The sequence below is a fragment of the Hipposideros armiger genome, unplaced genomic scaffold (assembly GCF_001890085.2).
Source record: "Hipposideros armiger isolate ML-2016 unplaced genomic scaffold, ASM189008v1 scaffold_40, whole genome shotgun sequence".
Lineage (NCBI taxonomy): Eukaryota > Metazoa > Chordata > Mammalia > Chiroptera > Hipposideridae > Hipposideros > Hipposideros armiger.
In genome coordinates this window covers 4,172,627-4,186,089 of record NW_017731390.1, presented here as the reverse complement: position 1 = coordinate 4,186,089, position 13,463 = coordinate 4,172,627, and the positions used below count along the sequence as shown (strand labels likewise).

The 13,463-nt window shown below is 33.4% G+C and overlaps 1 protein-coding gene across 5 annotated transcripts in view; it reads left to right on the top strand.

Moving 5' to 3' along the window:
• The window catches only part of FBXL20 (F-box and leucine rich repeat protein 20), a 93,045-nt gene that overhangs the window by 65,400 nt on the left and 14,182 nt on the right, over nucleotides 1–13,463 (top strand). For 3 of the 5 annotated variants that reach the window (XM_019638701.1, XM_019638703.1, XM_019638702.1), the window contains 3 exons: nucleotides 360–454; nucleotides 954–1,022; nucleotides 11,482–11,577. In XM_019638701.1, the coding sequence (XP_019494246.1) occupies nucleotides 360–454; nucleotides 954–1,022; nucleotides 11,482–11,577 (260 nt within the window). The remainder of the gene's footprint in view (nucleotides 1–359; nucleotides 455–953; nucleotides 1,023–11,481; nucleotides 11,578–13,463) is intronic. The other 2 variants (XM_019638704.1, XM_019638705.1) reach the window with 1 other exon arrangement.

The following is a 13,463-nucleotide window of genomic DNA, read 5'->3' as shown; positions in this document are numbered from 1 at the left end:
GCCCTCTGGCATCCCAAGCCAGTTCTTAACCATTGCACCACTCGGCCGGCCCGAGTAGAAGCTTTTTTGTTTATAAATTATTAAAAAATGAGGATGGGGACAGCCAGTTAGCTCAGGTGATTAGAACATAGGCTCTTAACACCAAGGTTGCCAATTCGATTTCCACTTGGGCCAGTGAGCTGCACCCTCCACAACTAGATTGAAAACAGCGACTTGACTTGGAGCTGATAGGTCCTGGAAAAAACATACTGTTCTCCAATAAAGTTATAAATAAAATTATAAATAAATAAATAAGTAAGGATGTACCCTTTTCAAAAACCATGTGGTGTCTCACGAGTTTTACCTGTCTTTTTTTATAGGGCCGGGTAGTGGAGAATATTTCAAAAAGATGTGGGGGCTTTTTACGAAAGTTAAGCCTTCGTGGGTGTCTTGGAGTAGGAGACAATGCATTAAGGTAAGAACATAACTACTGATTAACTGATGTCCTTGACTGAAGTAAAGAAAGCACCATTTCACCCAGAAAAGGCTAAAATGGTTTTAAGCTATTTATAAAAAAAGTTAGAGCTTTCTTTAAGCTGTTCTGAACCCAAACACACATACATTGCATAGAACACAAAAATATCCAGTAGTGTATGGTTTTAAGAATAAAACAAGAACAAGTGCCCCCTCCAAAAAAGCCAGATTCCCCATATTGTAAATGGTTCTTTTGGAGCGTTCAGTAAATTTTGTTTGTTGATTGGTTTGTTTATTCAAAGTTAAGGTAGCTTTAACCTTGGTTGACAAAAAGATAATATTTAAAAGTTTATGGTTGAAAATTAATCTATTTGTAATTGTGAACCACTTTTGCACCAACATCCAATATTACCAATAACATATCTTTTGTTACTTTTTTTAATGCCTAGAATTGTTTGCATTTTATTTCAAACCTTTTACTTTGTTTCTTTCCTGTAAAGGACCTTTGCACAAAACTGTAGGAACATTGAAGTACTAAATCTAAATGGATGTACAAAGACTACAGACGCGTAAGTAGTTTATGTTTTGGAAGGGTAAGTCATAGCCCATTGTATCCTGCCTATATTAGCTTTAAATGCATGCTGCGAAATATATTTAGCAAATTTCATTTTGGTTTTATAGAGGAAAGATATTTTAAAAGGAGAAAGTGACATTAAAGTAGAAACAGAATAAGAAGTTTATTTTGAAATCTGGCCCAAATCCTATCTTGATATTTTAAGTGAAACTTAAAAATTGTATTCAATGGATATGCTATAGGTATACTATTGATATAAATTACTAGAACTACTTACATTTCCAGAAGATACTGGTAGCTGTCATTCAAACGACACGGTAAACAGATGATTCTATAAAAAGATGAAACTCTTAAACATGGGACTAAACGGTTTGTGATAATATTGAGAGCATTTATTAACTGACTCTTTGAATATACTGTGTCTGTGTCGGTCACAATATAAAAGAAATAAAACGTAGTCCTTCATCCTTGAGAGTTTACTGTCACAGACATAATAGACATGAAGGTAGATATAAAATCCATTCAGCCCAAAGATATCTATTGGTAATATCATGTACCAAATAACATTTCAATATTATGTAGGGAGATTATTGCCTATTGTGAGGTAAAATGAAGCCACTGAAGAAACATGGTTACACAGGGAGGGGCCAAGATTATTCACTGAATCTTCCCGTTCAGAATGTCCTCACAAAAGAGGACTTTTAGAATTGCTTGAATGAAGGAAAGTGGGAAACACTCCAAGCACAGGGTACACATTGTTTATTTTATTTTTGAGGTCACAACATTGTTAACTTTTAATATACAAAAGTGTTTGAAAGGCAAGGACTATGGTTATTAATTGATTCTACTAACAAATATTATCCTTATGGATTGATTTAGAAATCTTTAATTCGAGAGACAATTTACTAATCCCTCCCCCAACTTTGACTTGAGCTCTCTACATTTACTTTAGATAAATTACCTATTTATTTTTTCTTTTAAATACTTAATATGTCAGATATTAAGAATAATCAAAAGCTAATAAAAATGGTTACTTGTGGGGAGAGAAAACATGAAGAGACAGGGATGAAAGGGAGACCTCTGAAGTATTGTGTTTTATAGTTTTACTTTAATAGCCATGTAAATGTTTTACATATTTAAAACATGAATTAAATAAAAAAGAAGTCAAAGCAGTTCCTAACAATTGAAACAAAATAAAACACATGAACCCAGCCATATCAAGTTGGAGCTATAACCACCCTGAGAGAAATGATGTCTACTGACTTTTGACTTCTTAGGAAAAATTTTAAACATATGCAAAGGTAGACAAAATTACATAGTGAACCCATCGCCCAGCTTCAAATAGATAATTGAGAAATTGTCATTTTATGGCTAGTCTTGGGTCATCTTATTTTTCTTATTTTGATAAACATCCTAGACATCATTATTTAATCTGTAAATACACATTTATAAAATATGCATTTCTAAGAGATAAAAGCTTTTAACATAGACGCATTAACTTTATCACTCCTATAAAAAATTTTTAATATTTTAAAATCATCAAATAGCTCCTGGTCAGTGTGTTCAGACTTCTGTTGGTTCTAATGATTTTACAAAAAGCACTATTTTAAACAATGTAAAAGAAAATGATAGAAACTTTAAGAATCAAAGATGGAGACTTTTGCTTTTGACCATGAATGACAGTAACTGCCCTCCTGCTGTAAACAACTATAAAACTGTACAAAACATAGAAAACAACCAGCTTGATATGTTAGACAACATGCAGCACAGGACTGAGAAACATATGAGGTGAATCCTATGATTACCCTGGCTACAGAAATCTACATAGGTTTGGCTGAATAATAAATTATATATGCAAGTATTGAGACCCCAAAACTGAGCCAAGAACATCTGATAAGGAAAGAACAATTATTGGGAAACTGTAAACTGAAGAATTGCCAGAGCTTAAATAAGGCTGGGAGAAGTTCTAACTACCCAAAATGGAGAAAGCTCATTGAACACCTTGGGACATTTAATAAAAACTTAAGAAAAGTCATACCTTGGTAGTAGAACTAAATTAGACCCACCCTAATAAAGATTAAAAGAAAAAATTTAGGATCAAATTGATTTACAACTAACATAACTGCCTGCCAAATCAAAACTCAACCCTTTTTAAAGGAAGACAATAAAATATAGACATTCAGCAATTTAGCAGATAGAATTTCTAGCATTCAATAAAAAATTATAACACATGCAAAGAAGCAGGAAATGATAAAATGATACCAGAAGAACCAGAAAGAAAAACTAGCCAATAGAAACAGACCCAGAAAGGACAGAGATTATAAAGAATTTACAAATAGCAAGTAACAGATCTGCTCAAGAATTTAAAAGAAAACTTAAAGATAATATGGAGATTAAAAGGATGGCAAAAAATAGACTATTACGAACCTAGTCACGGGAAACTTGGAGTGGTTATTAATATCAGATGATGTGAACTTCAGGATAGAGAGTAGATGAGAAAGATATTTAATAGTACCATTCTCTTCCAGTAAATGATAAAGCAAGTAGACCAAAAGCAGTCAAGTTATGGAACGTTTGAGCAATACTATCAGTGAATGTGTCCTAATTGACATTTATAGAATGCTACACCAAAAAGCACCAGAATGAGCATTTTTTTCAAGTACACTTGGACTATTCAATAAGACACAACAAGTAATGGGCCATAAAATAAATTTCAATAAATTTAGACGGATTGAAATCATAGTGATTATTTCACAGCCTCAACAGTATTAAAGTAGAAACCAATAACACATACCTGAATAGTTTGAAAATTAAATATCACCCTCGTGAATAACCCATGAATCAAAGAATAAATTACAAAGAAAACTAGAAAATACGTTTTGCTTTGCGATAATGAAAACACAACATTTAAAACTTGTGAAATTCACCAAAGGCAGTGCTTACAGCAAAATGTATAGCTTTAAATGCTTATGCAGGTGTCCCCTGCTGTCCAGAACAGTGTTCCTATTGCAACCTTTCATAAACCAAAATGGCATAAAGCATAGAAGCAATTACCTTAGGACACATCTTGCTAACAGATGCATGAAGTAAATTGAGATAAGGCACAGGTGCTCACAGACATAGTTCAAAACTGTGGTGGCTTGATGCTGCGATGCTGACTGTAGCTCCTGGGGAAGAAGCTTGGCAGTACCGCTCTCGCCGCTTGGGGTGCTAGCTGCCTCTATAACTGCTTGCTACAAAACAAATACTGAACAATATTTTCACTTTTCATAAAAGCAAAAATCTCTTCTGATTTCTTTCAGTTAGCAAAAACAGGTACTAACGTAGGGCTTTCATAAAAGTGAAGTGGCATGAAGTGAAAAGTGGAGGATAATGGAATTAGAAAAGAAAGGCTTAAAATCAAAGACCTAAACTTCCATCTTAGAAAACTAGAAAAATAAAAGAAAGCCCACGATAAGTAAAAGGAAGGAAATAAAAAATGTAATGGTGGAAATCAATGAAATAACAAGTAGACAGAATAGAGAAAATCCATGAAATTAGAAGCTGGTTCTTTGAAATAAAATCAATAAGCTCGATTAATCTCTCTCTAGGTCAGTCAGGAAAGAAGACACAATTGCTAATACCAATATTGTAAACAGAAATATAACTACAGATTCTGCACACATTAATTAAAAGGATAATAAGAGAATACTATGAGTAATTTTATGCCAATAAATTTGACAACTTAGATGAAATGGATAAATTCCTTGAAAGACAAAAATTGCCAAAAATGACAAGAAAAAAGAAATCTGATTAGTCTTCATCTTTAAAAATTGGATTGATGGTTAAAAACCTTCCCACCAAAAACAAAAACAAACAAAAAAACTAAAAAACCCTCCAGGCTCAGGTAGCTTCAGTATCAAATGCTATTGAACATTTCAGAAAGAACAATGTTATAAAATACTTTCAAAATAATAGAAGAGGAGGGAAAACTTTCTAGGTGATTTTATGAGGCCATCATTACTCACCACAAATTAGACAAAAATTACAAGAAAGGAAACTGCAGCACAATAGCCCTCATGGACAAAATATTATCGAAAGTGAATCCGTCAGTATAGGAGAAGGGTAATGAATCATAACCAGCTTGAACCCCAGAAGTGTAAGGTTGTTTGTTTTAACATGCAAAATCAGTCACTGTTATTAAATTCCAACTTAGTAACATATCAAAGAAAAATTACATGATTATCTCAATAAATCCAGAAAAAGCATTTTACAAAATTAAACACCCATTAATGATAAAATATCCAAACAAACTAGGAGAAGGTAACTTCCTCAACCTAATAAATTGTATGGAGTCACGAGCTCTTAAGGACAGGGTTACATTCTGAGAAATGTGTCATTAGGTGATTTCATCATGCAAACATCACATAGGTACTTATACAAACCTACACGGTATACCCTACTACTATAATTATATGTGTTGTACTTTTATATGACTGACAGCACAGTAGGTTTGTTTACACCAGCATTACCACAAACGCTTGAGTAATGCCTTGTGCTATGATGTTAAACAATGGCTACAACATCACTAGGCAATAGGAATTTTTCAGCTCCATTATAATCTTAATGGACCACCATTGAATACGTCATCCATCATTGACTGAAACATCATTGACCAAAACATCATTATGTGTCTCTGCGGTATATGAAAAACCTACCACTAACATATTTAATCATAAAAGACTGAATACTTTCCCTCAACATCAGGAACAAGGCAAGGCTATTGGGTCTACCATATCTATTCAACATTGTACTGGAAGTCCACCTAGTACAATAAGGCAAGAAGGGTGGGGGCATGCAGATTTGAAAGTAAGAAATAAATGGCATGATAAGGTTATAGCAAACAGGAAACATGACCAATGTGCAAAATCAATTCTATGTCTGTATACCAGCAATGAACCATTGAAAAATAAAATTTAGTGTAACAGCATTTATGGTAACATCCAAGAGCATAAAATACTTAAGGATAAAGCTGATAAAAATATGTGAAGTCATGTACACTGAAACCAGATTTTTAAAAATTAAAGGAAAGTAGATCTTAAAAGCTCTCATCACAAGACAAAAATTAGAGCTGTATATAGTGATGGATGGACTTATTGTGCACAATATGTACATATATTGAATCATTTTGTTGTACACCTGAAACTAATGTAAAGTATTTGCATATAAACAAAGCAAGTATGATGACAAAGACTTGTTAAATAGAGACTATCAATAAAGAGATAGAAATTATAAAATATGAGCCAAATGGAAATTCTGGAATTGGGAATAACAATATCTGAAAATTTCCATAGCCGTCTTAGCACATTAAAGATAGAATAAAATCAGGATATATTGGTTAAAGGATACAAACTTTAATAAAACGAATAAGTTCAGGGATTTAATGTATAGCATGACTATAGTTAACAATATTGTATGCTTGAAAGTTGCTATGAGAGTAGATTGTAAATGTTTTCACAACATTATATGAGGTGAAAAACGTGTTTACTAACCTAATTGTGATAAACGTTCGCAGTATATATGTGTACCAAATCATCACATTGTGTGCTTTAAACTTGCACAATGTTATGTGTGAATTATATGTCAATAAAGCTGGACGGGGAAAAGATAGCAGAACAGATAATCAATAAATTTAAAGACACATCTGTAGAAATTATCCAGCCTGAGGAACAGAGAGATAAAAGATTAAAGAAAAATGGGCAGAGCCTCAGAGACGTGTAGGACATTAAGAGTAACAATATACATAAAATGGGAATTCCAGTCAAGAGAGGGGGCAGGAAAAAAATGTGAAGGATTAATGGCAGAAAACTTTCCAAATTTGGTGAAAAACAGTAATCTACAGATCTAAGAAATTGAATGAACCCCAAGAAGGATAAAAACAGAGATATTCACACCCAGACAAACTGAAAACTAAAAACAGAGAAAAGTTTGAAAGCAGCAAGAGGAAAATAACTCATGTACAGGAAAGGAATATATGATTAATGGGTGGCCTAATCAGAAACAGTGGAAGCCAGAGCCATGTGACATATTCAGTGCGCTGCTAAGAAAAAAACAAGAATTCTATATCTAGCAAAACTGTCCTTTTAAAATGAAGGCAAAATAATGACATTCCCTGATGAACAAAAATGGAGAGAATTTTTGCTAGCAAATGTGTCTTGCAAGAAATACTAAAGGAAGTCCTTCAGGATGAAAATAAATAAATACTAAATGGTAATTCAGATCAAATCCATAGAAACTGGTAAATGAAGAGCACCAGAAATGGTAAATATGTGGGTAAATCTAACACTATAATTTTCTCCTATCTTCTCTTAAATTCTTTAGATGATATCAAAATTATATAAAGCAATAATTATAACAGTGTATTGTTAAGTGTATAGCATATATAGAAGTAATATATGAAATATATTTGAACATATGAAAATAATAGCACAAAGGGAGGAGGAAATGGTGACATACTGGAGCAAAATGCTTATGTTTTGTGAGAATTCAGCTATTATTCTGAAATAGATTGTGGTAAATTAAGATACATGTAATCTGTGAGCAAACTATAAGAAAATAACTAAAAAAAAAAAGTAAATCAGAGGGGTTGAAATGGTACATTCAACACAAGAAAAGAGTAAAAGAGAAACAAAAACAAACAAAAAAACCATGCAACACATAGAAGAAGATAGCAAAAAGGGAGACAAAATCCAACCATATCATTAATTCCTATTAAATGCAGACAGACTGAGCACTTCACCCAAATGACAAATTGTCAGTATGGATTAAAAAAACAGGACCCAACTATCTACTGTCTACAGGAGACATGCTTTAGATTCAAAGACACAAATAGGTTGAAAGCAAACAGATGGAAGCATGCATACTATGCAAATAGAACACTCCACCCAGTGATTACAGAATAAACATTCTTTACTGACAGACTGGAACATCCTTTTAGGGTGGAGCATACATTAGGCCACTAAGCAAGCCTTAATAAATTTAAGAAGATTAAAATTATGCAAGATACGTTTTCTGATCAGAACTAGAGAATTAAACTAGAAATGCACAACAGAACAAATCTGGGAAAACCTCAAGTGTTTGGAAATTAAGTAACACGCTTCTAAATAACTCATTAGTTAAAGACAAAAATCACAAGAAAATTTTTTTTAAATATTTTGAACTCAATGAAAATGAAAAACTCAGAATTTATGGGATGCAGCTAAAGTACTGATATAGCTCTGAATTCCTATATCAGAAAAGAGGAAAGAAAAGCTTGAGTCAGTAACAACCTTCAGCATTAAGAAATTAGAAAAAGAAGAGCAAACTAAGCCCAAAGCAAGCAGAAGGAAATAATATAGACTGGAGATCAGTGAATAGAAAACAGAAAGTAATAAAATCAGGGAAACCAAAAGCTGGTTCTTTGGGGGAAAAATCAATAAAATTGACAAACCTAGACTACGAAAATCAGAGAGAAGACACAAATTATCAAAAGCAGGAATAATAGTGAGGACAAAATACTTACAGAGACTAAAAGGATTATCAGGGAATATAATAAATAATATACTAAGAAATTATACAACCCAGATGAAATGGACAAATTCTTGGGAAGGCACAATTACCAAATTTAACTCAAGAAAAAAGTAGACAATCTGAATAGATTTATAACAAGTAAATTCAGTGAGTACTTCAAAATTATCCCACAAAGAAAAGCACAGGCCCAGATGATTTTACTGGTGAGTTCCATCAAATATTTAAAGAAGAAAAAGACCAATCTTCAAACTTACTCATAAAATAAAAGAGGAAATACTTCATAACTCATTCTGTCAAGCCAGTATTTTTCTGAAACCGAAGCTGGCAAACAACAACATCATAACAAAAGGAAATCTGATCCATGTCCCTCAGGAACGGAGACGCAAAAATACCTAAAAAAATTGTGGCAAACTGAATCCAGCAATATATAAAAAAGGATTTTGGATCATAACCAAGTAGGATTTATCCCAGAAATACAAGTGTGGTTTAAGATCTGAAAATCAATTAATGTAATATCTCATAATAGTAGAATAAAGCAGGAATCAGCAAACTTTTTCTGTATGGGACCAAATAAGTAAATACAGGCATCATTGACCATACAGTCTCTGTCACAGCTATTCAACCCTGCCAGTGTTTTACAAAAGCAGCCATAGACAATATATAAATGAGCATGGCTATGCTCCAATAAAATTGTATTTCTGGGTGCTGAGATTTGAACTTCATAGAATTTTCACATATCGCCAATTAGTATCTTCTTTTGATTTTCTTTCAACTATTTAAAAATGTCAAAACCACTCTTGACATGTGGGCTGTATAAAAGTAGGCAACTGGTGAGATTTACTGCCTCTGTGGACTGAAGGACAAAAACCACATGACCATCTCAGTGTGATAGGCAGCCTCTAAAATGGCCCCCAAATAATCCCTACCGCCTAATAGTCACACCCTTGTGTAATCTTTTCCCCTTGAGCGTGGACTGGTACTAAGGACTCATTTCTAACAATAGAATACTGCAAAGGAGATTGGATGTCACTTTGCAGATTAGGTTACAAAAAGACTGACTTCTGTCTTGCTCTACTTTTCTCATTGCTCTTACTTGGGGGCTTGGAGAGGAAACAATTTGCCCTGGTTTGAGTAACTGGAGAGCCCATGTGGCAAGGAACTGATTTTCTGGCTAACAGCCAACGAGGACCTGAAACCTACCAAAAACGAAATGAGTGAACTTGGAATTGGATCTTCTGAGGTCTGCCAAAAGCCACCTTAAATGAGCTTGGAAGGGAATCTGTACCCAGTTAACCTTTGAGATGATTGCAACTGTGGCCAATACTTTGATTGCAGCCTTGTTGAGAGACCCTGAGTCAGAGGCACCCTGCTAAGTTGCCTGTGTCTATATTCTTGACCCACAAAAATTGTGAGATAATAAATATTTGTTGTTTTAAGCTGCTCAGTTTTGGGGTAGTTTGTTACGCAACAATGGATAACTAATACATCATTAGATAGAAAAAACACATGGCAGAATCCAGTACCCATTCATGATAATTCTCAACAAACTAGGAATAGAAAGGAGTTCCCTCAGTCGGATCAAAGGCATCTATGAAAAGGTTACTGCTGACCGTCATGCTTAATGGTAAAAAACTGAATGCTTTATACCCTAAGGTCAGGAGCAAGACAAGGGTGGTTAACTCACACCATTTTTATTCAACATTCGATTGGAGAGCCTAGCCAGTGCTGTATGTTTATTACAGAATTGCAAAATAAAACCACACTAGAAGATTATATTCCATACCCACTAAAATGGTTGTAATCAAAAAGAGAGATCAATGCCAAGTGTTGGCAAGGATGTGGAGAAACTGGGACCTTCATAGGTTGCTGGTGGGAATGTAAAATGGTACAGCCATTTTGAAAAGCAATTCGGCAATTTCTTAAAAAGACATAAACTTAGTGTAGGACCTAGCAATTCTACTCCTAGGCATTTCCCAAGAAGAAATGGAAACCATAGGGCCACACAAAGACCTAAGAAACATACCAGCCAAGTAGAATGTATGGTTCATATTTGGATCCTAATTTGATCAAATCAACTTGACAAAGGCATTTATGGGAAAATTGAGGAAACTTGAATACAGACTGGGTATCAGATATTAAGGAATTAAAGTCCTTATCTATTATAAATGTGTCCTAAGATATTTATAGGTAAAATAATATGTCTTTAAAATACTAGAACAAGAAAAGGAGGGAAATGAATGAAATAGAAATAGTAGAATATTGATAAATGTTGAAACAATGATGTTACATGTGCATTCTCTATTATTCACTCTTGTATGTATTTGAAATTTTCCATAATAACGTAAACTTGAGAACTAGCCACTGTGGGGAAAGTCTTTAAGAAACTCATAAAGGGAAGTAGGTAACTTAGCTTGTGTCAGCCCAGTACTGGTCTGTCCTCTGTATACCTTGCAAAAATCCAATTATTATATTACTACTGTGCAGAAGGTTATCTTGAGCAGAGATTTAAATGAAAGAGCAGAGGCAGAGCTTTCAGTCTTCATGTTGCACCACTTGCTAACAGGTACCAGTTAGCTTTCTGGTGTTCCTGGATTTGCAAGATGCATGTAGATAATCTTATCAGCACATATGCAGTTTGCCGTTAATAGCTTTCAACATTTCCAAATGTGAATAAAGCACTATCTTCCTCTCATGCAAATTCTCACACACGGTACAGTCTTTTTTATCCTTTATAAATGGCACCAGTCTTTTCCTTAACGTGAAAGGTCCCAGGATTTATAACTGCTTTTATTTGGGTTATGGAAATTTCACAGTTCTTATATATACACACATGTTTAATGAGAATCATGTATAATGTTCTAAAGATGTGTTCTTATTTATTATTTTCTCCTTTTTCCATTTTTCAGTACATGTACTAGCCTTAGCAAGTTCTGTTCCAAACTCAGGCACCTTGACTTGGCTTCCTGTACATCAATAACAAACATGTCTCTAAAAGCTCTGAGGTAAATTTCTTATGATGAGATTTCCAATAATCGGAACAAATACTTATTTTTTTTAAATAACTGAAATAAAGTTGGAATTAAAGGAAACTGTTTTATGGATATGTACTGTAGTTCAGAATAGATCTTTTGTCCTACCGCTCGCCCAAATTACAGGACACATTCAGATAAAATGACTGGAAGTAACAGATTTCAGAACAGAGTTAATACAATTTATATGTGGATATGATTTATACCTGAATGAGTAGAAAAGATATATCATTATAGCTTAGTGATTAAAGCAGTGCTCTGGAGTCAGGTTATTAACCATGTACCTTGAACAAATATAACTCTTATGAGTTCTTATCATTTCATAGGGTTGTTATTAGGATTAAATACTATTATTATTTGATAATATCAGGCTGAACCATGTAAAGTTACCAATATTCCAACAGTTTTTGTCTTGTGAAAATGATAGCTTCACATGTTTCTACCTAATGTATATAAGTATATAAATTACATAGCAGGGTTCCTGGCTTATAGTAAATAATAAGTTTTAATTGTTTGAATGTTAATATATTATTAAAAGTATATTGCAGAAGACATATCTTAAAAGGAAGGTGAAATGCCCATTCTCTTTGTAACTTTACTTTTTTATCAGCCTCTTATAAATGATTATGATCCCATGTATTGGTTGCATTTATGAATAGTAAGATTTAAGCTATTAAAAGAAGGAATGTAGATTTAGTTAAGTAGAGCATAAGTAATCTAAAAATGTGGCTCCTTCTAGACCTCTACTTCCTTAAGAATACTGAGTACATATGAATTAAGGCTGTTGGTTGTGTGAAATGATAAATAGGATATGTAACAACATTTATAGTTTATAAAATATTCACATAAATAATCTCATTTATTTGAAAACCTTGTGAGGTACATTGGAAAGACACTTTACAAATAAAATCTAAAACAGTTTTGAATGCCAGGTAATGTGATTCAACCATGGGATGTAACTGAATAAGATATTGTTGCTACCCTTAAGTTCCTCAGAGTCTAGTGGGAGAAAAAAAAGCACTAAACATGTCATCATATTACAGTGTGATAAATGCTATGATAGAATTAAGCGCATCAGTTTGAGGAGAACATAGACAAGTCTGGCAGTCTTTGGTTAAGAGAGGTTTGGGCAGGCTTCCTAAAGTGACTTGCCTGAAGTCACACTACTAATGTTCAAGAATGAACTTGAACCAAGATTCCCAGGCTTTATTTTATAAAAGTTATACCAATCTTTTTGAAAGAATGACATAGAGCTTGGAATTCTTTCATCGTTCAAATGTGAAATCAAAGATTAAAGATGAAGCTAGCTAGTGTTTGATAGAAGCCAGAGATCAAATACATTATATCTTAAATTCAGCCTATGGAAATAGTAATCTAGATACGTCCCAGATAAGGAAATTTTACAGATCCTCTGTAATTTTTAAATAAAAATTTAAATGTCCTCATTCATACTTTGATAATAGAATTATTTGATAGAGGATCTGAATTTGACTCTATACTCTTCATTAATTACTTGGTCAACTTGAACAATTTTCATTTCCTATCTAGGGAACTTTTCGATATGTGATAGGCGCAAAAAGAATATACTCTGAAAAGTATAAACCTCCATAAAAAATATCATATCTGAAAAACAATATTGTACTTCATTAAGCTGGATTTGAGCTAGCCCTCCTAGTGATATAGGGCCATATGAACACCACAAACCCTGCTGGTTTTTTTGTTGTTATGCAATTGTCTGTGTTCTAAATTTACATTAAGTGAATATGTATATTCTTGTGGGAGCATATGTGGCTGTTTCCACTTTTTTACTAAATAGCCAAGAAAGCAAAACTTTGGTGCCTTTAGAATTTGATTTAGTC